The sequence below is a fragment of the Staurois parvus genome, unplaced genomic scaffold (genome assembly GCF_062004578.1).
Source record: "Staurois parvus isolate SC_StPar_1 unplaced genomic scaffold, SC_StPar_1.0 ptg000155l, whole genome shotgun sequence".
Lineage (NCBI taxonomy): Eukaryota > Metazoa > Chordata > Amphibia > Anura > Ranidae > Staurois > Staurois parvus.
In genome coordinates this window covers 2546958-2570742 of record NW_028317951.1, presented here as the reverse complement: position 1 = coordinate 2570742, position 23785 = coordinate 2546958, and the positions used below count along the sequence as shown (strand labels likewise).

Genomic DNA, 23785 nt, shown 5'->3' with positions numbered 1-23785 from the left:
TCATCTCTTTGTATTTGTAACATTCTGTATTTGCATTGTACTATTACTACTTTTAAAGTTATACCGGCTACATTATATTTTGTTTTAGTTCATTAATAGCAAGCTTCTTTTCTGTGTAAATAAATTAGATCTTTATTTTTTGCACAGTTGTTATCATTTGGTATTAACATTATTGGGAATTGCTGGATGAGGATTGGCTAAATTCATCTATAGACAAAAGGTTGTAATCACTTATTACATTTATAATCTTAGATAGAACCAAGTGAATAAGTGCGGTAGCAAAACCGCCAAAACACTGTCCAAGGGTTTCTTTGCTGTTACTTCATAGATAGAAGGGACACCTTATAACAGAACGTGTGTTACTAGTCAGATCACCAGGGGAAAAATGGAAAAATCTAAAAACAACAACAACAAAAATGCAGTTATTACACCTAAGGATATTACATTTTCTGATTTTGGGTTTAGATATGCTATAAGGCTATCAGCTTAATGAATACTATTGGTCACACTAAGAACCTGTGTTTTAACATCATGTAACCACAAAAAACTCTACATATTTGTAATTTTAGTATGCTAAGACCCCTCCTCAGATGGAGCAGTAGTTTTCAGCATGGCAATTTAAGTGCCGGGCATTTGAACACAGGAAACTTTGTGCACTGATCTTTTTTTTTTCTTTTAATGAAAGCACACTGAACATTGATGCTAATGTTTTTCTGAAAAAAATTGGCAATATTGCTATTGTAATACTACAGTTTTAAGTGCAATTATCATTGTGTTAATTCATGTGAGGATCATGTCTCTGTTAAAACCATAAGTCCAATGCTGTGGTGTTCTTCATATATAGCAGCTGCCATTGTAAGCACATTTAATGTGTGTGCACTGGTATTCAGGTGCACTAGAAACACAAGCACCCAATGATTTAGTATTACTAGGAAATAGTTGAAATTGACCTAGCAATATCCTTAGACATACTGTAGTTGACTAGAGCAAAATTTGGATTGTCACATCACCTAACATATTACTCTATGAAAAATCTTACAAGGTGCTTTCTCAATAACCTCTGACCATATCGCAAAATTAATCCCTGGTGCATCTCCTGCCTGGTTTCGAGGTTCTGGAGAGCATGGTACTCTAACACACTGGTGAAATTGCTCTAAATCTTGTTGGTTTTAGATCCCTGCATACAATATGATTAGGCCAGTTTTGTACCGCAATTTGATTCAGAACCCCTGGGAAGGGTGCAAAATAGGCTAATCCCTGGCCTCTCCAGATGGAAACATAAACTAATTGACTAAATATTACCTGCTGCTAGGCAAATGATGGCCAGATCTTGGGAGCAACTGGTCCTAAACTTTGTGGAAGGGAAACAGAGAGTGATAGGCACAACAGTACAACCTACATTTTTTAAAACTTGCCCCAAAGGCTAGAATATAACTATCATATTAACTTGGAACATTTTCTTCTCTCACCTTGAAACAGCTCTCCACAAAACCAAAGTCGCAGTGTATCCAGTCAGGCCTGTTTTCCTTCACTCTTCCCTCCCCTTCACCCCTTATCTTTTTCTTCCCTTAATTCCCTTCCACTCCTCCTTGTTTTTCTTTTCTATGCCCTCCACCTCATATAACCTGGTTTTAAACCACAGTTTCCAGTTTTCCTCTCAAACCACTAGCCTATGCTTACCTTTCCACACACTGACATTTTTGTGGCATTTGATCTACCCTCTCCCCCTTTTTAATTTCCCTCTCTCATCATATGATGTTTATCTTGTTGATCTGTAACCCTATTATTGTCTATTTGTATTCTTACCGTGTCAATTTTTGTACTTTCCGTATGTCATTTTAAAACTTAAAGTATAACTAAAGGTATAACCTTTTTTTAGTTTTGGCTAGAGTGAAAAGGCATTAGAACATCTACTAGATTTATATTGCTGTCTGTGCCCCCATTAAGAAAATTCAGCCTCTTTATTTTTCCTGTTTACCATTATCATTTAAAGTGAAACTAAAAGAAAATCACAGATTTTGGGTTGTCTCCAGAAATGTAATAGAGGGGAAATTTTCTAAAGGGGACACTAGTCCTGCTAACCTGTTGGTCCCCAAGAAATTATCTTAATTTGCAGAGATTTCCTCTCACTTCCTGTTTGGCTATGGGACAGGAAGTGAAGGAAAATCTCTGCAGTAGGACACAGATGGCAAAACATATCTGACCGGGGTTATGACCCTTCCTTACTCAATCCGAAATGAAAAATAAAAAAAAAGTTTTGCCTATAATTCTACTTAAAAAAAACACCTAATACACTCTTTGCAAATTATCTTATGGACACAAAAAATTCTATAAAAATGGACTTTAAAGGCTCTGTGCTGAGGCGAAAAAAAATTACACAGTTAAGGTACAGTATATAAAACATACAGATTTTTTATTGATCACAAGATAAAACCATAGCCCAAATATTTGTACTTCTGCACGGTCCCTGAAGAAGCAGTGATTTAAGCTGCAAAACGCGTTGGTCTTTGGAATGATGAAGAATGTGCAAGCACCACGATGGAGTTTGTATAAGATGTTGTGGCTTGTTTTATATAATGATGAGGCAATTGATATATATTTGGTCTATGGTTTTATCATGTGATAAATAAAAATTCTGTATGTTTTATGTATCTCTATTGTGCTATTTTTTGCCTCAGTTCAGAGCCTTTAAAGTCCTTTTTATGGATATTTTTGTGTCCATAACATAATTTGCATATTGATATGGAATGTGGTAATGTACATTCATTCCCCATGATATGGTATTGTACTGTAATCTTTAATAAGCTCTTTGTAAAAGAAAAACATACAACCATCCTTTAAACTCATTGTTCTTCTTTTGTGGGGTTTTATTCCTTTCAATAGATACTTTTTTTTTTTTGTAAATGAAGAATTAGAACCTGAGCAACAGCAAGTAGAGTTATGGGTTGGGGGATCCAGCCTTAACAATGAAATTAATAAAGTAAAATTTTTATTGCCTAAAGTGTGCTGTGGTTGAATGATATTGCGAATTATAAAACAGAAAGCCTAAAGCTTTGTAAAGATCATCATAGTGAAAGAGGAGGATTATGTACACATATGTTTATATTGTTACACCTCATGCTCTTAACACTTATGAATGTAACTAAGCAACATCATATACACAAAACAAGCAGGACAAAGGTGATTATATTGTATACTGTAGAGGAAATGCTTTGCACTACAACATAACAGACAAGACTAACAAGAAATCCAAAAAGAGAATAAGACGATAAGGTGCCCAAGAGTACTGTGTGATCAGTGTGATCACTTCTACTGTGGTGAAGGGCAGAAGACATGGAGATGACTGGAGGCAATGATGACTTGAACTATGATGGTCATAGTCACTTAATGACATCACAAAGGGGCATGAAACAGGCTTTTTCACTTTCTGGTAAGTCCTGAACATTTATCAAACGTTATATATGCCAGTAATACCTCATTTGCTGTTATGTGAATGTTTAACTGTGTTCTGGATAAGTAATCTTTGCACAAGAGTGGCGAGTGGATGAGAATCTGTGTAGAAAGGGAGATCTCTTCTAAGGAGACTGATTTTTTTTTTCTTTTTTACTGAATGTAAGTATTAGGAATTCCACACGTTTATTAGTATAGTAAGGTGTTCTTTAACAACAAATCCAGGCAAATAGGTAAAGTTAATTTTCCTAAAGCTTTACAATCTGACTATATATATGAACAGGTGGACTAGCCAAAGTAGCCTCCAAATGGAGCAACACAGAGTGGTTGATTTACTAAATATACTGTGCATTGCAAATGCAGTTGCTTTATATCCGAAGGTAAACTCTGAAATGAGGCAAAGCTCTGCTGATTTCTTTCATCCAATTATGTGAAAGCAAAACTGCTGTTTTTTTTAATTTCCTTGCATGTTCCCCTCAGAGCTACAGCAACTGCACTTTCAGTGCACTTCCAAGTACACTTGCAGTGCACAGCCTAGTTGCCTTTAGTAAATATACCCCATAGTGTTATGGCTATATACAAACAGGCCAATTAGCTGCTGAGTGTAGCCTTTAGCAATGCATACAGTCTTGTGTCTCCCATCACTGTCAGAATTGTCCAGGACCTTGTGTTTCTTCAGTATTGGAAAATCTGGTCACACTCATACCTAGGGAAGAATAAAATTATTTTCATATTTTTTTAATATGTTCCTCAGCTCCATCTAGTGTCCAGAAGTGGTATTTTCCCCATTCGTGCAGTTTATTCAATGAATAACATTTGATCCTAAGAGAATATAGCTGAAGAACATTCGATTTTGCCCAATTGACACAGAATACATTTACAGTTAGTTTCAATGGATGAACAGCTATGCAGTTTTCAAGTGTAAGTCTTTTTTAAGCAAACTCCACCAAAAGCAGCTTGATGTGCAGAACTGAAAAGGATTGATTTACTACAGGCAAATAGACTGTTTACCTTGTAAGAGAAGTTGTACTTTGCAGGGGAATTTGTCCCAGAGCTTAAGGAATGAAATGAAGCTCTGCTGACTTCCACCATCAAATTATGTGCAAAAAGTACTCCTGCTTTTTTTTTTAATTTTCCTTGCATACGATTGGGTATTCTTTCCTAAGTGGCATTATTATTATTATTATACAGTATTTATATATCGTTAAAAGGTTTGCTCAGTGCTGTACATTATAGTGGGGGACAGTACATGAGACAATACAGTAACAAAACAGAACACGAGGGATTCAAGGGCCCTGCTCTTTCGAGCTTACAATCTAGGAGGGAGGGGATAGTGGTACAGGAGGAAGTGGCTGTGGGGATGGAGTGGTGGGAGGAGTGGCATTATGCCACATAGGGAAAATTCCCTTACAAAATGAACTGCCTATTTGACTTTAGTAAATAAAACTCAAGGATTTTGCCAAAGGAAAAAGCTCTCTGTAAGGTGCCTCTTAAAGCTCGTTGTAGCTCTCAGTAAGGTGTCTCCATCTTCCATCCATTAACTTGCAAAGTGGGAACTTCCAGTGCAAGCCTGATTTCAGACTTCATCTAAACTCAGGCATACATAATGGTGTAAAGATAGAATTTAAGTAAATATACTTCTGAAATATAGGTACTAAATATTGTAATTTAACTAAGAGGTTTACTTACAATATTTCAGAGGCAGAAGATGCAGTCCACTGGAGGAGTCAAATATAATAACTTATGAAATGAAGCTATCAACAATAAAGCAGGTGATAGTGTAGTGACCCTTGTCCCAACTAATGTCAAACAAGCAAATGGCAGGTAACAATTAAGTTATTATAAGAAAATTATTTAATATGCTATGTTGAAACCGTAGAACATTTGGCTTAATGGTTTGAAGGTCCAAGCACAATTTCCACAAATGCCAAAGCCTTTGAAATAGAGGATCATTTATATCATAATGTCATATTAAATTGATTATAAAATGCTACAGAAATGAGTTGTACTAATAAGATATCAATTGGCGGTAGTGATAGAGAGACGGCCAGGACCTATCTTCATTTTCTCTCTCTTTTCATAATCTAATCCTCAACTCAAACATGCAATTAGTGCCCTCCTCGCCCCCTGCATACCAAGTAACCTGATTTCTACAGCTTTCCCTGTGCAATCCGTTTAGAAATGCAGCTCGTAATGAATATGTACATTTTGAAAACCTTACTGAGAAGGGTCACAGGCAATCAACCTTGAATTCAATTATGTGAGTCAAGGTTAATGACTCAGCACAGTGGTCAGAAGCATGCAGGAGGATGAAGATTAAATCAGCCTGTCAGAAGTGACAGTGTGGAAGCAACTGAATTACTTGTGTGAGAGGCAGGGAATCGTGTGAAGATAAAATGGTGTCACTCTTCAACGGAGATTACATGAACTTCTTAGTGGCAAATCTGATTGTAAATCTATCCTAGACCTATAATATGATTAGTAGACATGAAGAAATGCCTACACTGCCCTGTGTGGGCTGCTAAAAAGACCTGCCTGTGCTTGCCGCTCTCACAATTTGCCATTCACATTGCTGAAGCTTGGCAGCTTTTAAAGACACTGACATAAACAACATGATAGTAAATCAGTAAATCATATCAGTGTCCTCATCATAAAGTAGTAGAAATTTTTTTTAGCTCAAATTTTATATTAGAAGCTGAAAGGGTTATGTTTGTAAAATCTTATGATTATATTTAATCATTGTATCAGTAAATGGTGTCACTAGGCCCATGTGTCTGAGGCAAATGTTCTAAGTCAGTTGACAGTTCTTGGTCTTAAACCTGTAAGACAATGGGGGGGGGGGATTTAAAATTGGAGAGTGGAAAATTTGGTGCAGCTCTGCATAAAAAGCAATCAGATTCCAGCTTTTATTGTCAAAGCTTAATTGAACGAACTGAAGTTAGAAGCTGATTGGCTACCATGCACAGCTGCACCAGATTCTGAGTGCTCCAGTTTTAGTAAATCTCCCCCAATCAGTCTTATTGGGGGTTCAATGACAACATTACCGTAGCACTTGGTTACTTCGGGTTCATGGCTTTCAACTTCAAGTCTGTGCAATGACCCAGCCAAGAAATTAAACAGAACGCCAGCAGTAACCCCAACCTCTCCTACCCCCCACAAAGCCCGACCCCAATATTTTTTATAAATTAAAAATGTACATACTTTTTCCTGCAGGTTTTTAGTCTGGTGATGTCACAGCAGTATCCTCCTCTTCTGGTGGTGGTGGGGGGCATATTTCCAGGACTGAGTGGTGATCATGTAACAATGTGTAATTGCCATTGGAGTAATGCAAGCCCAGCCCACATGATGTCCCCCCCCCCCCGGCACCTCCCCAGGAGAGGACTGCACTAAAGTGTGGAAAGCAAAAGAAGAAATTAGCAATATTTTTTGATATGAAGTAGGGGAGAATCCAAAATAAAAATACTTGAAGTTCTGTATAGCAAGGAGTAAGCTGTACAGTGCTACATCTCTGAGCAGATGTTACTTCGTCCATCAATTTCTTCCCACACCCCCACTTCTATTTAGTCACAATTAAAAAACAAAAAAAAAACATAGCATCTTATCATACTTGCATGAGTTTGCCATTATGTGCATGCTGTCGAGTCTCTTCTGGGGGTGAAAACTGGTGATCTGGCAACTGTGGTTGCTGCCACTCTTTAGGATAATATTACAACACTGCATTCTTCTGCAGTCTAAGATGACCCCCAACTCTAACCAGCCAATGGAAAGTGTAGCAATATGAGCACCCACTATGCAGTTCAGAAGCTAGAAGACTTGGGATCCTGCTCTTCATATGACTGCTAATTTAGGTAAGTATTTACATCTTTTAGTTTTGTTATTTTTTTAAATTCCTGAGGCAATTAAGTTGAGTCGTTAAGGGGTGGGGCTGTTGACTGCAGCTGTAAGCATAGCACAATAGCTGGTGCAGGTGGGAGGGATTAGAGGGTAAGTGAGTAGGGGTGTACATATATGCAATCTCAGGGGGGACTGATTTATTCTGGATGGGTGATCTGTGGGCTGAAGTGCAGTGGAAAGTGACCCAACTCCATAATTCCTTCAGGATATACTGTATTTTTCTATGGAAAGCAGAAGTGACATTATTATATAATACAGAAATGCAGCGCTGAGTACAGATATTATAAGTGGAAAAAAAAAATATATATATATATAAAAGTGAATGCTCTATGGAGCGCTAAAAGTGGTATGATGTGGTGGTACCGTCTATTTCTGACTTATTAATATGGAGAACATAAAGTGAATAATTCAAGTGACATTCAGTGATAAATGCATACCATAATAAAGTCCAAATGCAAAAGATGATGAAATCAATAAATATAAGTGAAATCCGTGACTTGGTGACTGGAAGCTTTTGTATAATATTGCACTAACCAGAAGTGCAATAAATTAGCGCATTTGTGTATATAAATCCTCTCATGGTCATCTGGATCCAAATGGGTGTATGGAGGATCATCTGGCACACGTCAGCACGTCAGGTGTTCAGCAGACCTCACTCTCAGGTTCCAGGGGCATCACGTCCGATGTTAGAGACCAATCATGGGCATGTAGCAGGTGTATTAACAGGACTCCACCTTAGGGGCTCGTTAAATAATGAGCCAGAAAGAAATCTTTGATAGTGCAGTATTTTTTATTTAAATGTTGCAAGTAATGTGAAAACAAAGTGCACTCACATCTGGCTAACAGCAGTAAAGATGGCCACCGGCCTTCCTCGTGGCCTGTGCGGCATGACGTCAGCAGCTGGACTCCCCTAATGCATTTCGTGCTCATGCATGTTTTCAAAGGAAGTGTGCCAGCTGCAAACGTCATGTTTTTATAGAGCGCATGAGCGGTTGAGCGGTAAGACGCCATCTTGCCCAACTCGCGCATGAGCGATATGTACAAAAACAGACTTCCCCACAGAGAAACACACAGATAGCATTGGGAAAGGGTTAAAGCAAATATGCTGCATCCAAATCAATGGGCAATGGCAATACTTCAGATATTGCTTAATGGTGGTATAAGCATATATATAGTATGATCATTTTGTATAGAACAGGATTATATTGCACCAAAATGGGACCCAGAAGTGACACAACTGCCATTTTCCAGTAGCCCACTATATCGAGACACCGTAATAACGGGACTCTGAATCATAGAAGGCCAACATAATTCATGTGTTGGGACTACAAGTCCCTGGTAAAACAAGGAAAAATCTCCTAGTGATAAAAGGAGATATGCATCCATATAAAAAGATATACAGTATAAAACCAATGCTGTGTGTGAATCTTATATTGCAAATAAAAATGGAATAAGATTGTACGTATCATTAATAAAATATAAAATGTATATAGAGAAGCCAGATGAGATACATACATTGAATAAAAAACAATAATGAAGTATCAATATTGATAATACAAAACATAAAATGATAATTATTAATACATACGTATATATATATATATTTTCCACTTATAATATCTGTACTCAGTGCTGCATTTCTGTATTATATATTTATTTAAAGGGTCTGAGGTTTCACCTTAATGCTAGCAGCTTGTTTTACCTAGCACTCGTGTTTTTTTATCTTTTATCAGAAGTGATATCATAGTCACATGCTTCCTCCAGAATCTGTTTTTATCAACAGTTTAAGGAAGTGACATCACAGGAAATACATCTTTACATACATCTCACATATCTTTAGCTTACAATGTGTGCAAATACATTTTTAAAGGTGGGAGCTACCATGTTTCATTTCATTCTATTTACTGAGTTTTTAAAGTTGAATGACAATAGACTGTGCAGATGCATGTCAATGCATAAACATACAATAACTACAGAAAACGGTGTCATGGCGCGATTCAAAGGTACTCAAATTTAAATGCAGGGAGAGTTAACTACCATGTGCTCAACAATGAGGACCGCTTGAAAAATAAACGCACATATGTGGTCAACAGATTGTAACAAAATTTATTTAAAAGGTGTGCAGAAAAGTAGGATAGATAGAGGGAAGAAAACAAATGTGGGGTGGGAGGAAAAAAGAGATCAAGGACAAAAAAATTAAAAAAGAAATTGGGGGAGGGACAGGGAAAGGGCTCAGTGAGGTGGAAATTCAAATGTTTAAACCGCACAGTACAGTAGTGGTCCAGGTTAGGCGGAAATATTTGGGTGACGGTATGTGATCCAGGGGTCCCAAATTGTGCAAAACGTAGTATGGTTATTGGTGAGAATGCTGGATAACTGTTTGTTCATGAACAAACTCTGTTTCTTGAAGAAGATCTGCTCATGATTTGACCTCAGAGAAGTAAGTGAATTATTTTTTTTCAATGGTTATGGTAATTTAGAGGCTGGAAGGATGAAGTGGATAAGTGTAAACTGTTTCTTAGTAACACCTAGAGGTTTGAAGTGTAAGAGCACTAGTTAGGAGTCTGTGGAAAAGTGGATACCGAATAACGTATGCATATGTGGAGGACATTGCCCAGGTGTTACCATGTTTTAATGCGTGCAGTGGCTTGCTAGGCTTTCTTACAGGAGAACCCAGATTTTGTTGAACATTAATAATTCCCTAGCCAATTCCTGGAAGGGGGCATCCAGAAGGAGGGGGAGGTAGTAAACAGACAGGAGACCTGTTCTTTCCTCATCACAGAGGGTTCCCACACACCTGGGGCTGCTGCCCCTAGGAGCAGAATCCATGAGACAAGAGACAACAGTTTGGTCCTCAGATTTTACTGGGTTAAGGGCCTTAGGAGAATTACTGAGGAGGCAAACCTGCTGAAGGGCAATGCTTCAGAGTTCTGGTCTAGAGAAGGATCTCCTTCACAAAAGATCTACCTGTGTAGATGAGTGGCAGACAGATCCAAGGACACTGTGAGTAAAGATCTTACTGGGAACTGATAACTGAGCAAATCAAAAGGGATCAGTGGCCAGAGATTGCCCTATAGTCTGTTGAGGGGCCTTGGACATTCCAACCATCCCCAACTACTTCCTTAAAGCCAAACCCAGTCCTCCTGTTAAAGTTCTTCAGAAACAAGCCCTAAAAAGACATCCCCTAGACAGAGATTTAATTGTCGGTGTGCATTGGACTGAGCTTTTGTGACTGGCAGTCTCTGTTACTACTTAGGGAGAATCTGTCTGTTTCCAGCAGCCCCTCCGGGTGTAAGCACTACACAGATATCATCAGATGAGAAATCACTTGGCCACAACTCAAGGAACCTCTGGCAACATCTGGAGGAACCCTAGGGTTCCAGATGAGACAGTGGTCTATTGTTTTATGATTCTATTCCATTATATTCTACTCCAATCCAAGAAACAGCAAGAAGCCTGTAATGGCTGCATTAAGGTTACTTGGTTAGCATATTTGCAGGTTCAGCAAATGGTGTTCTCATTCCTATAGATTTCCATGTAAAAGGTATTTAAAGGCAAAGAGGTATATTAGTGCTTTACAACTAAGGCTACTTAAAAATCAGAAGCCCAGGGCAGGAGATGATGTCCTTTGTGTGCATTATATGGCTTATTTTCTGGTTACTTGAACTGTACCTCAAAGTTGCCCACATAACAAAGACAATATTACTTTGTTAAATTTTTTAAATTATCCATTTACAATATTTACATATTATTAATGTTTATTAGCATACTACACAAACCTGTGACTTCTAGTTACATTGGTATTTATTTTCACAGTGTACAGCAAATATTAATGACAATAAGTTCATTGCAGCGGTGAACCTCTTTCTGTCATTTTCACATACAGAATATCCACTAGAATGTCCCCTTCACCTTGTGAGGTCCACTGCCCTCTTGCATTTTACATAGCTTCCTATTAAAGAGGTAAATTATGCCTCCAATGCTCATTAACTACATGAGCTGGCAGGCTGAGGTTTTCTTAAAGGATATCTGAGATGTTTTCTCTAACATACCCAAACCACAAATCCCCTTCACTTTATCTCTTTCCTCATTAACAATTTGCTTACTCTGCTGTTTTCACAGATATATCTGTATTTTTATGTCCAAAGATTTCTGCTAGTCATTCCATTGTTAGCTCATTGATAAAAATATAGCCCACAATATGGTAAATGTTTGTTTGCAACTGTTCACTATTGTTATCTCTACTATCATTGTAAGTTTGCATTAGTGTAATAGTTTTTCTACATTTCTTCTAAACAATAATGTCTCTTAAATCTGCTGATCGCATCTGTATAATAATACCTAATGAGAAATAATAAGTGGAAAAAAAATATATATATTACTGAATATTCTGAAAAACAAGTCTGATCTCAGTAGGAAAATACTCAATTTTAAAGGTGAACTCAGGGCAGATATACAAGACACAAATCAATACCATCCTGAACTCATTAATAATTAAGTAAATGTATTTTTTTAATGCAAATTTAAGTGTATGAGTTTGATTTTGCACCACTGTCTTGTAATCCCCAATACAGTAGAGCTCAGACTAGAAGAGGGAGGAGCAGGACTAGGAGCCAATCAGGTGTGCAGTATGCAACTCGATAAGGAAAATGCTGATAGGAGAAGCAAGAATGAGTGAAGAAAGAGTGACAGATATTGTCAACGGTATAATGTTGCTTTTTCATAGTCCAGTTAGCAGGCTGGGGAAGGAAAGAGGATACCACTTGAGGATAGCACTATTCCTTGTTTGTAAGTGGAGTCATCTAGTTAACTGTGGTGTTTAGCAGTGCTGTGCACATTCCAAGACTGAATGGACAAAAATTAAAAGTCATTTGACAGGTAAAACAGCTCCCTTATACCTATTTCATTTGTGTATCTAGCCATTTCCCTGGAGTTAAGCTTTAACCTTGCTATGTAGCATTTTAATCAGATTAATTAGTGCTTCAGTGAATTATGCATGGTGTGTTTGTTGGGGCATGAGACAATAGAGCACATTATACGGGGATAAAATGAGCTCAGGACAACTTGGATAAGTGGACGTTTTCTTGAAGCCAGAATTATGTTATGGTACCTATCTGGTTAGCGCAAAAATGAGCGCCAACTAACAAGTTTGACCTAATCAATAAACAATGGAGGATTATCTCTCAAACTTTGTAGTAATTAACCTTTGACCCTACAAGGGTATATTTGTGTGAACAGTTCAAAGTCTAAATTACTGCCTTCTAATATCTAAACGTATGAAATATAAATAATACCTAAATGTAAGAAATATAAATGTATGGATGTTGATTATTATTTATGGATCTAGACATATTATAGGTTATTGGTTATCTTCAGGTGGATATACCCTACGTTTACTGGTGGGCTCTACATCTTCCAGTCTGAAACTGGTTAGACCATACTATTGGGTTTTATAGGTACAGGACAACATAGATATGGACACTGGTACCTGTTTATTTACTTGCTTACATTGCTGGTCCAGTGTAAATAATTTGATCATAACATGCCACCAGCTAGAGAGGAAAATAATTTTTTGATCCTCTTAAGATTTTGTAAGTTTGCCCACTTCCAAATAAATGAAGGTTCTATAACAGGGGCCTCCAAACTATGGTCCTTCAGCTGTTGAAGTATTAAAAGTCCCATCATGCCTCTGCCTCTGGGAGTCTTGCCTGTGGCTGTCAGAATCTTGCAAGGCCTCATGGAACTTGCAGTACCTCAACACCTGGAGGGCCATAGCTTGGAGACCCTTGGTCTATAATTTTTATCAAAGGTGTATTTTAAATGATAGAGACAGAATATCAACCAAAAATCCAGAAAAAACACGATACAAATGTTATAAATTGAGTTGCAGTTCAGTGAGTAAAATAAGTATTTGATCCCAAGTAAAACATGACTTAGAACTTGGTGGAGAAACCCTTGTTTGCAAGCACAAAGGTAAGATATTTCTTGCAGTTGGTTACCAGGTTTGCACGTCTCAGGAGGAATTTTGGTTCACTCTTCTTTACAGATCTTCTTCCTTAAGTTTTCTGAGCTGTCGCTTAGCAACTCGAAGTTTCGGCTCCCTCCATACATTTTCTATAGGATTGAGGTCTGGAGACTGGCTAGGCCACTCCATGACCTTAATGTGCTTCTTCTTGAGCCACTCCTTTGTTGCCTTAGCAGTATGTTTTGCGTCATTGTCATGCTGGAAGACTCATCCACGACCTATCTTCAGTGTTTTGGCTTTGGTAAGAAGGTTCTCATCCAAGAATTTACAATACATGACCCGGTCCATTGGCCCCTCAATGCAGCAAAGTCGGCCTCTACCTTTAGCAGAGAAAAAGCCCCAAAGCATAATGTTTCCACCTCTGTGCTTGACTGTAGGGGTGGTGTTCTTAGGGTTAAAGTCAGCATTTTTCTTTGTGTAAACACGGAGAGTCGAGTTAATACCAAAGAGCTCAATGTTGGTCTCATCTGACCACAGCACTTTCTCCCAATCCTTCTTTAGATGTTCATTGGCAAACTTCAGATGTGCTTTCTTGAGGAAGGGACCTTGCGGGAGCTGCAGGATTTCAATCCATGATGATGTATTGTGTTACCAATAGTTTTTTTGGTGACTGTGGTCCCAGCTGCCTTGAGACAATTCACAAGTTCCTCCCATGTAGTTCTGGGCTGATCCTTCACTTTTCTCATGATCATCCTTGCTCCATGAGGCGAAATCTTGCATGGAGCTCCAGACCGAGGGTGATTGATGGTTATTTTGTATTTTTTCCACTTGCGAATAATCACTCCAACACTTGTCTCCTTCTCACTGGGCTTCTTGCTGATGATCTTGTAGCCCATTCCAGCCTTGTGCAGGTCTTGTCCCTGATGTCCTTTGACAGCTCTTTGGTCTTGCCCATGAAGTTTGAATGGAAGAATGAGATTCTGTGGACAGGTGTCTTTTATACACATAATGAGTTGTCATTAGGAGCACCTTCTTAAATTGATAGGACTAATCTGTGTACCACATGAACACATAGCCAGTCTGTGGGAGCCAGAATTATTTTTGGTTGGTAGTGGATCAAATACTTATTTTACTCACTGAACTGAAATTCAATTTATAACATTTGTATCATATGTTTTTTCTGGAGTTTTGGATTATATTCTGTCTATATAATTTAAAATACACCTATAATAAAACTTATAGACCCTTCATTTGTTTGTAAGTGGGCAAACGTATAAAAGCTGCAGGAGATCAAATAATTATTTCCCCCACTGTATATATAGCTAGAGATAAGTGAATGTGTCTGGGTTTGGTTCGCAGGGAATTGAGTGAAGCCTGAAATATGAAAACTTAACCTCTCTGAAGCCTATTGTGGGATGGGTGATGGGACACAATCTTGATCAATCCTGGCCATGGGGGACAGGTGCTAATGCAAAAAAACTCTTAAAAATACTTTACAGCAAGATGTGGGTCTTTGTTTTTATGTGGCTTAGAGGGAAACATGGGAATCCTCTCAGTTACATGCTTAGGTGATGCCTTTAAGCTGTATGTTGTTTTACAGATCAGTAGGTTTCCCATGGATAGTATTCTGGCATCACATATTTTTGATATGCAATTGAGTTTTTTACTCTTACATTATTACTTGGCCAAATACAGCAGCAGTGCCCCAAAATCATTTTTTGTACAACTTGGGAAAAAAATAGGTAGTTTTGACTGCAATTTTTTAACCAGTGGTAATAGGTCTGAATTGAGTGTTGGAAAGAGAAGGCAATGGATGTAAGTGCTACAGAAAAGCGAAATCTAATAGGCCAGTGACAAAACAGATTCATAGTATAGTTTGTAAGCTTATTTTTTTTTTTTTTGCAGTACCACACTGTAATAACATGTAAAAAAAGAGTTAAAAAAACACTTCAAAACCAAAACACCACATTTCAAGAGACACCCCCCATCCCGTATCCCAAATTATAGACTTCATGTATGTGTTTAGTAGTAATTGCTTTGCGTTAGTACAGTACACGAGCGCTTGAATAGGCAGCAAATTGAAAGACAAAAGGCATAATTTGTCTTGAAATAAAACTTAGAGTGTATTATCTGAGACGCAATAGCCAAACATATTTTATGGTGGCTGGACAGAATGTAAACAGCTTGGTTAGGCTGAAAAAGGCCAGTTTTTTTCTTGAAATAAGATGTATTATTTTTAGATACAATAGCTAAAAATATTTTACAATGGCTGAACAGTATGAAAGCAGCTTGGGGCGACTGGTGGTTCTGAGCAGTCAGAGGATGAAGCCATTAAGAAGAAGGGGATATAGGTGACTGTGCTGTTACCTATACCAGCTTGCATATGCTCCTTATATTTTTTCTTTCATTGCATTTTAGCTTTGCTAGTTACAGTGCTTTAAATATTATGTACAAATATCACTGTTACACTTGTCAACCTAAGAGCATGTATGTCAAAGCTGAATTGGTTGCTGAGTACTTGTTATATTAGTGGAACTACAATGTTCAGATGTTAGCCTTGGTTCACTGTGTTATAAAATTAAAGTTCTGTCAAGTGGGGGCTTTTCGGGTCATTGGTAAATCACAAAGCAGCTGCCTTCTGAGGTAAACTATTACCATATTCATATTGGACATAATGGATTTCAGTCATTAACTTCTGAAGATGCAGGTGCTAATGTTTTTTATCATGAACTCTCCTCATTGCTAGGCCTTGGCCTCACTTACAGCTGCAACATGCTGTACCATGTTTTTAAAACAGGTATTAAATAATCCATCCAAAGCCAATTTTAGCTGAATAGAACATAATGCAGGGTAGGTGATGTACTGATCTAAATGTATATATGTCTTAAGTTGTTTAATTAATACTTAAAGTGAATATTTAAACTGAAATATGGTTGACAGGGAATACAATTGACCACATTATTCTGGTCTGTTGTGTTCAATATGATCATCCCCTTTACTTTTTGGAAGCCTGCCTAAAAATCTCTGCAGAGTTTTCTGGGCTGAGGATGGACACTGCAGAGTTTTATGGTAAGTGACCTTGAGCTAGACATTGGGGTTGATTTAGTAAAACTGGATTTAGTGCAAAATCTGGTGCAGCTCTGCATAGAAACCAATCAGCTTCCAGTTAATTTGTCAAAGCTTAATTGAACAAGCTGAAGTTAGAAGCTGATTGGCTACTATGCACAGCTACACCAGATTTTGCACTCTCTAGTTTTAGCAAATCAACCCCATTGTGTATTAAGCAATTTTCACACGCCAATTGTAGCTCGAGTTAACACCAGAAAAGTGAGGACCACACAGACCCTCCACCAGGGTTATGAAACTCTATGCCATATCTGTTGAAGTCACTGATTTCTTGCACTTAGAAAGTATAATGCAAGATACTGCTATGTCTGATATGGGAAGGGGTGAGGCCATAAATGCTTGGGAATTATATTTCCAGTGAGACGCTGCATTACTGAGTCTAGAATGGGGACCATGTTATTTCAATGTACAATTGGCACCTGACTCTGGTCTTTGGCTGATGGGGTGCTCTCTTGGCACTGCTGCCATTCATAGAATGCCTTGTAATTTTTCAATCAATGCAAGGTGTTCTCTGATTGGACAAGGTGGAGATTGTGAAGTCAACTAATATTCAGTGAATGATTGCACTTCTGCTAATTTCACTTTAGTTTATCTTTGATGGCAGCATATTATATATCACTTAACAAAGTGCAAATTAATCATTTCCCATCAGTTTCTACTCCTGAGAAGCTTATGATTCAAAAGAGAAGTATGGGTTTCTTAAAAATAAAATACTCATCTAGGTGGATGCAGCATCAGTTCGATGCTGCAACTGTCTCTTGCTGCCTCCAAGACTGAGAACTGAGCGATCAAAGACTGAGTGCTAACAAGGTAACAGTACATTTTTTGTAATTTCATACCTTCGATTATATTTTTATATGATCAGATGCCAGCTGGTGAATAATTTCCTAGGGTAGGAATACGCATCTGTAAGAAAATGTGTCTTTCTTACTCCAGGGTGTGTTGGTGAGAAATTATTACCATCAGAAGCTCACATATACAGTATTTTCAATTTAGGTGTGCCTATGGCTGTTGTTGCTGGTGACATATTCGCCTATCTATGGTTAGCCCTTAGCAAACTTTTATTGTCAAATGGAATGTACAATATTAGCTCAGGCAAATGAAAGCATATGAAAAATATCATTCCACTATCATCCCTTCAAGAAGAGCACATATAATGTTTCTCAGTTGTAAACATTATTGCTTTTTTTTTTTTAAATATGTGCCGCTCATAGTGCTGCTGAACAGGAAATGGTTGTGTTCTAATTGGTGACCCTTGTGTTCTTCATTCAGTAGAGGTTCGAAATGAAAGAGTCTGCAAATTACAATGGCAATAAAAGAGTCCAGATTTTGCAAGTTCTCTTTATTTATTTTGTCTTTTTTCCATGTTTCCTTGTTGCAATAAGGAAAGCCTTGTAATACTTAATGGATAGTGTCAATTGAAGAGACAATGCATGAAGAGAATTTAGGGAAGTGTGACAATTGCTTTCTAGCTTCTTAATTCAATTGTATAAAGTCTATGATTGTTCTAAGGACTGGGCAGGAAATAAATGCTTCCCCTTCTACAGTAAATATTTATTTCATCTGTCAACTCAATTTGACAGCCTAAACACAAGAAAACCTCCATGATGTCCTGTAATTAGATGGTGCAGCCCAAAAAATTTTGAATGTACTATTTTCATTTCACTTGTCAAAACATGCTATTTGATTTTTCACTGATTTTCACGATATTAGCTAAACTGAATTATTATATAGCAGCAATCCTATAGATAGATAATTTGGTTGATATTTAAAGTTTTTTTAAACCTTTTTTTTTTTTTAAATAAACATGTCATACATATCAATGTTTTTTCAAAGTAGCCCCAATCTTTCTCTTCTGGGGTCCCACACTGTCTGTCTATAGACACAGACAGCACAGCTCAGGCCTGCCCCCTGCTCACTCATTATAGGATTTGATTGACAGCAGCAAGAGCCAATGAGTCCCGCTGCTATCAATCTGCCCTGTGAGGAGGGAGAGAGCCACCGCTCTTGGGCACAGCACTGGATTGAGATGGGGGCTGAGGGGATCCTATGGCACAGACGTTTTTTTTACCTTAATGCAGGGAATGCATTAAAGTAAGAAACCTTAAGCCTTTAGTACCATGCTAAGGTTTACAAATGTCTGTGCTTTATTGTTATTGTTAACTGCTTAAAAGAGAGCTCTAAGCTCTTCCCAGCTGCAAAAGTCCTTTTAACCATGTTTTGTACCTAAAAGAAGCCAGCATGCAAGAAAAGGAGGCTTCCACTCACCTTCCATCGCCAGCCACCGCTTCTAGCTTTTGCTAGTTGACTCTGAAAAAGAATAGATTTTTTTTTTACAGGTACATATATAATGCCATCAGTTTATGCAGCATTTACATATATATATTGTACATTTACATCAGTTCCTGCCCTCAGGGAGCTTATAATCTAAGGTTCCTAACTCACATTCATATGTACATATACTAGGGCCAATTTAGAAAGAAGCCAATTAACCTACCAGCATGTCTTTGGATTGTGGCAGGAAACCGGAGTGCCCGGAGGAATACCGAGCAGTGGTCTATCTAGGCATGAGTTTTTCCCAGATATATTATAGATATAGTATTGTACTGCAGACATGTTCTAGGTTCTGACATCACTTTGGCAGTGGATATCCTCAGTACTGCTTAAAGCCTAAATACACCCAATTTTTATTTTCAGCTTTGGATAGAGTTGGGAAGAAATAAATACCTGTTTTCATTCTGCTACCCCACATGGGAAATTCATGATCAAATTCACTTCCTATGACACCTTGTTAAGAATTGGTAATAAAAATATTGTCAGAAGTTCTAACCAATCTAGGAAATATGTGTTTTTGTTTGTGTACCCACTGGAGAGATTTTCCGTCACTTTCTGACCTGAATTTTTTTCAGAACAGGGACAGATGCCAATACAAACGTGATAGAGACTCTTAACCTTCCTTTCTCTTCCTGTTGGACTTTTTGAGAATTTGCTTCCTTTTAATTACTATAAATTTAGTCTGGACTCTGCTTTTAGTTGTTAATATGCTATCTTATGCTGCTGGGCTAGTTCTCTACCTGTTTTTGAACTGGAGATTTGCACTCCCCTTTTTTTTAGGATCCATGTGGAGGGTGCACTCAAGCCTTACCTCTGATGCAGCCAGCAGGGACCAGCTAAACTAGTCAGCTGTGGGCATTCTTATTCCTCTTGTCCTTTCCCAATTCACCTGCTAGCAGCACATTGGATTCTGAGACCTTTGGGACATGATGAATATATAATCACCATTATTGTTTGGATTGTGGGCTATTTGCATCAAGACTCACAGACTTCTAGTCTATTTATATTGTCTTTGAAGCACTGTATGCATGTTGTACACAAACACAATTTGGAAATGGCATACAACTTAGGAAATAAAGTGATTTCTCCCTTTGAATATCACAGTGTATGTCTCCCTGTGAGTGGGAGTATTATGTACCTGGTAGAGTCCGCAATGATAGGAGAGCTTTCCTTAAGCTGCTCATAGATGGATTGAAATCTGGTCAGTTCAGCGGGGACAGGAAGAATTTCTATTCATCTTTGGCCATTTTGTGTTATCAGATGTCGATCTCATGGGACAGTTGAAAAACTTTTGTTGATCAGTGGCTTGTAGCAAGTCGGCTGCAGCATCTTTTCAGTGTGTTCTGACTGCAGAGGAGTCCCACTGTCAGAATGTAATGGCACAACAGGAAGGATTCCTCCATCCACCTTGCATGTGTTGATGGAGAAATACATTTGTGATTTTTTGATCAGCCCTGTGACAGATTGAAAAAAAAAGAACCTCTATGGCCAGTCTATGGCCAGCCTTACAACTCCTATATAATAACCTTTGGCGTTGGAGGCTAGGCTTAGCAGGACGAGCAGTGGGACAGGTGCCTGTGGTAAGTCCTGACATGGTAGGTGGTCAGACGACCACTCTTGAGACTTTAGCGACCCATTGCAATTTGAGTGGAATCTGCCCAGAGATTTCTATATGCTGCTGATTTAGCAAATGTGAACATTGATCTCATTGTGGTACAGAGAAACCATTTATGTCTCACAACTTTGTGATTGCACAGGATACAATTTTGAATGCACCCACATTTACAGCTGGCTTTGGGAATAAAATAGGGAAACTTTGGGATTTTAAACTGTATATATAATGGTCTTTAGACATGTGCTCTTCTTTCTGTACAATTTTTAATAGATTTCTGTGTTGGAAGTGAGAGGCAGCTTCTGGGTTAATATATTCATACATAAAAATCTGAGATACATATATACAGTATGGATGTCATATAGTTTGCCTATGGTACAGGTCTTATTGTGCAAATGGATTCAGTTTAGTACTGAAGAACCTAAACTTTATAATTGACCTTGAGTCAGAAAAGATTTTGTTCTTTTAGCCCTGGTTCACACTGGTGCAGTGCAGAATTCTCAGCGTTTTCTGTGAAAATTCTGCACTGCATCAGAATCGCACCGCGTTTATGCGAACTGCTGTGGGTGTGTATGTTAAGTTAACAACAACCCGAAAGCGGTCCGCAAAGCGCGGTGCGATTTGCAGAATCGGATAGCATAGGTGTGAATACCCATGTGATCTGATTCTAGTGAAGACCAAAAAAGGGTCCTGCACGTTTTTGGTGCAGGTTCAAAATGTATGGCTGCAATCGCACCGCACTCAAATCGCATGTGATTTGCACAGTAATGCGGTGCGGTTCCTGTGAGAATCACATGCGATATACCGCACCGCATATATGTGAACCCAGGCTAAGATTTGCCTTACAGTTTAGTAATGCAGTTTCTTGTCAGCTGTTGCCAGTGTTGCAAAATTGAGGACATCATACTGGTATCGTCACACAGCAAAACCCACAACTTTGTGTGGGGTTCCCTGGTGAGGGCCAGATAAGTCTTATATTTCACAGATCAGGAGAGTCAATGCCAACAAATGACAAAGCAGAGGATTCCCCCCCCCCACCAAACCCCTGAGAGTTTAAGGCACTACACAGCTCATTTGCCTATCTACATCCCTTCCAAACCACATTGTCAGCCTGTTTATTTTTTCCTCTTTCTTCTGAACTTTTGAGCTAGCACCTGTGTTATTATGCCATGAAAATGTGAGGCAGCTGGCACTTATGAACTCTCTGAGTGTTTTATGAAAGTACACTGGATGCCAGATGCTGCTGTCCATGTTTTCAAACACAGCTACCCATGGCGGAGCTGCATTGTTTTAACTTAAACTGGAACTTCACTCACAATATAAAAAGTTTTTACATGTATATCCCCATTTCATGAGATAAATGATGCAAATATACCTGATATAATTATAATAATTTTGAAACATTTACCTGATAATACTGCCAGTATGTGCTTTAGTTATGTATTTTCTGTCCTGGGACATCAATATAAATACCATGCCATTGAGGTGGCCTGTCTGTTGTAGGGCCTCTATTCAGCCCCCCCCCCCCTTGCATGCTCCCAATTACAAACGTTGTTATACTGCTTTCTACAAACCCTAGCATTGTCAGTCAGTGAGATAATCCATGCTGGGGAGGTATGTGTGCAGTCCAGCAATGTCAAAGGTGCCAGGGACAGACTCTGCACACTACCCGGAGAAGAGAAGCTGCAGCCACATAGTGGTGGTCACATGACCACATCTAAAAATTTTTAAAAAATCTAGTGTTTGGGGATTGTTTTTCACTAAAATGAAGAATTTGCTGTAAAGGGATATTCTTCCTGAATGCTTTATTAGTTTTGTATATATGTACTGCCTTCCATCCTAAAGAAGGTGTCAGTATAGCCCATAAAAACATAAATTTTTTCATTTGCTAAACTTCAAACAGTTCTTTTTCAAAGATGTAGTTTTTTTAAATGTTCACTCATTGGAATATTTAATACTAGAAACAGTTCTCTAGCAGGGAGACCACTGTTACACACAGAGAGCAAGGGTCCTTCTCTGCAGCATGCTGGCAGGACACAGGCTTTTATATTCAAGCTGTAGCTGCTTTCGAAAGGCTGTACACACAACTAAATATCATTAATCTCTAATGAAAATATTCATATTCATAGTATAATGCTACTTATGACTTATACCACCTATTACTACACTACTTATACTACTGTTACATTTGGAAATGCTTGATCCCTTTGTAGGCAGGTGCAGTCTGCTTTCTCCACTGTAGGTGTGCTGTATCCCAGATTACTGCCGAATAGCAAGTCATATATCCTGCCAAGTTATTACTTATTTAGACACCAAATGTGAATTTAATCTATATGCTTCTCAGTCATCTGGTCCTCAATCTGACTGCAACCTTCATCATATGGGACATCCTTTTATGATAATTATCTAACTTCTGATATCAGATATACAGGAATTCATCCCATGTGATACTTCACATTGTATCTTAATTATTTATCACCGCCCATGTGTGTATGTGGGTGGTTGTATGAGCAGCTGCTTAGGTGACCAGACAGTGTTGTCTTTTTAATTTGGTGAAATTATGGTGGTGGTTTGCTCAGCTTCCCTGTGTACTAATTGTGCTAAGTATAATTGTTTTTCAATAAAGTCCTTTTGATTAAGCTGCATGGTCCCATATGAAACTACCTTCTGGGGGGACCTCTTTCCCCCATGCATATGTGTACTGATTATGAGTTTCGAAGACCACACCCACTAACTTGTATTTTTTTCTGGGTGAGTCAGCAATCATTTGGTAGCCGATACAAATATAGAGTAATGGTTGTATATAATTCCCTTTGGTACTGGCTATACTGGACCCTGGCATACCTTTTAAAGCTTCTGCATGGTGCTGTATCACCGCCTACAGAGGAAGTTAGGAGAAACCTGGTTTCTCTATAGTTTTTGGGTTACTGGAGGCAGTGTTTCAGTTGGCTACCCTGCATACAGGTGATCTCTGGTGGCCATCTTTGGTCAGCAAAGTCCCTGCCCCCAGGTTTTGGCGCACATTTGCAAAGTGGCTAGTATAAATAAAGAGCACCCATCTGTCAGGGAGAGGTTCGAAATGAGTAGGGACAAGCAAGGGACTCGCAATCCTGCACAGAAGCCTCCCCTTTTGGACTTGAGCGGCCAGGCTGCATTCCACTCTCTGAAGACAGATGCTGTTGGTGCATCTTTACATGCAGCATCTCTGCCTGGAACTGAACTGTGAGTGTTACCTTGAGTGGCACGTTCTCACTGGGGTTGTTTGTAATTCGCATACTCTACAATACAAGTTCTGAGTTTAACTGCCACCAGACTCTGTGTATTTACTGCCGCCATACCACGCTGGACCTACCCACACTTTTGCATTTCTTTACTGAAGAGCTGTAATATGGTTCCTCTCATAC

At 38.5% G+C, this 23785-nt stretch overlaps 1 protein-coding gene across 1 annotated transcript in view; it reads left to right on the top strand.

The window, feature by feature from the left end:
* Window positions 1-3216: 3216 nt before the first annotated feature.
* The window catches only part of LOC149463242 (uncharacterized), a 276228-nt gene continuing 255659 nt past the window's right edge, over window positions 3217-23785 (top strand). Inside the window, exon 1 of the mRNA XM_089675410.1 lies at window positions 3217-3430. Coding sequence (XP_089531536.1) covers window positions 3334-3430 — 97 coding nt within the window. The 5' untranslated portion in view covers window positions 3217-3333. The remainder of the gene's footprint in view (window positions 3431-23785) is intronic.